The sequence below is a fragment of the Chenopodium quinoa genome, unplaced genomic scaffold (assembly GCF_001683475.1).
Source record: "Chenopodium quinoa cultivar QQ74 unplaced genomic scaffold, ASM168347v1, whole genome shotgun sequence".
In the NCBI taxonomy this organism is placed as follows: Eukaryota; Viridiplantae; Streptophyta; class Magnoliopsida; order Caryophyllales; family Amaranthaceae; genus Chenopodium; species Chenopodium quinoa.
Window position 1 is genome coordinate 2,065,923 of NW_018745170.1, and position 1,728 is coordinate 2,067,650.

The 1,728-nt window shown below is 34.3% G+C and overlaps 1 protein-coding gene across 1 annotated transcript; it reads right to left on the minus strand.

Annotated features, from left to right (window-relative positions):
- Positions 1-323: 323 nt before the first annotated feature.
- LOC110710237 (probable LRR receptor-like serine/threonine-protein kinase At5g10290) lies at positions 324-1,149 on the minus strand. Its single transcript, XM_021888510.1, has 3 exons — positions 1,050-1,149; positions 795-951; positions 324-531 (listed from the first exon to the last, which is right to left on the minus strand). Exons 1-3 carry the CDS (start codon positions 1,147-1,149, stop codon positions 324-326), a joined length of 465 nt encoding a protein of 154 aa, XP_021744202.1.
- Between the last annotated feature and the right edge of the window lie 579 nt (positions 1,150-1,728).

Sequence of the window (1,728 nt, forward strand, 5' to 3'; positions counted from 1 at the left end):
ACACACAAACTTAATTCAATTAAGTGTGGGAGAGATGACAACAAAGACAAAATAAATACTTAATCAAGAACGATTATGAAACTTAAGCCAATGTGACACTTAAACCAAACAAGAAAACAACAAGAATACAACTTTAATAGTATGATGTTCAATCACTCCAATGGTACATGCAAAGAAAAACATGTTACAGAGTTAGAAATTAAGTATCAGATTTCTGAACACAAATTTTATACAACTATAACCTGGAGCAAACAATCAACTAGGTCTTGCAGGTTACGTAAATTACCCAACTCTGGAGGGATGCTGCCTTCTATTTTGTTGCTTTACAAAAACAGATTAGTTAGACTTCTGCAGCGGCCTATTTCAGGTGGTATATTTGCTGTAAGTTTATTCTCCATGAGATGTAGGGTTTGTATGTTTATCAAGTTTCCTATGCTGGGAGGAATTATTCCAAATAACTGATTTCCACTAAGGTCTAATGCAGTCAATGTTGTTAACTTCCCAATAGTTTCAGGTATCGAACCTTCTAATCTGTTGGAATAAGCAAAGAAAATTTGGAGGTAAGCTAAATTTCCTATCTTAGATGAAATTTTTCCTGTATGATTATTATAAATGAGTGAAAGTTGTTCCAAAGATGTGCAGTTGAAGAAATTTTCAAGGATACGTCCAGTTAAGAAATTGTTTCCTAAGTTTAAATATGTCAAATTAGGCAGGTTGCCTAATGTTGCTGGTATTACCCCAGTCTACCCTCAGATATTAGCACACACAAAAGCAGGAGAAAATATTAGTTGTACCCGATTACATGTTGCACCTGATTTGGAAGATTGGCCACTATGGTTACTGATTCGATTTGGATTGGTGCACTGGATGAATTATCCGGAGTCGATTGCAGCAGAACATCAGGAATCACAATATTAATCCCAGGGTTAGCCTCGCGAATTTGAGCCAAAACTGCAGTGGTAACACTTGATATGAATTCCTTTGGGAATATGAAATCGGGCTTATTCGCTTTCTTCTTCAAATCTGTCTTTTTCACACCCGATCCATACAGATGCACACAATTTTGCGTTTAGCAGTAGGAATCACTTCGTAGTAAGGGTCATTGCAGTTATTACCATCTTCATCTTGGGAAGACTCCACAGCATCCATTTTGGCCTATTAGGTAAATATAGCATTTTATTAGCAATTATCGAACAAAATACACACAAATACAAATTATATCTAAGATGCTAACTCACAATGTTCTCCTTTGCTTTTTCACAGCTAGTTTTGTATGTCCTTCAATTCCAGAATTTCTTTTTCTCGATTCCCTATAAACCTTTGCTTGGGAAGGCTCTTGCTTATCCGGATCTTGTTGCCGCTATAAATGTTAAATAAAAAGGGTAAAGCCTCATATATATAGGATAAGTGATGAACATGAAATTGATCATGTAATTGTCTATAATTAGATAAAAGTATTTACCAATTCATGGCAAATGACTTACGACCCAAAGTGTGCATATCATCTAACATTAGACGATTGTCTTTGTTGTTGTGACTGATTTTCTATAAAATATTACAATCCAACAATAATTCAATTAAATATATATATGTGATTAAAATAAACAACGATAATAGATTAAAATCCATTTATACAATACCTTAGCCTCATCGGTATTCCAATATAGCAAAAGATCTCTAAACTGAAGATTTGAAATTGTATCAGGCTTATTTTTCCACCTTAAAGCG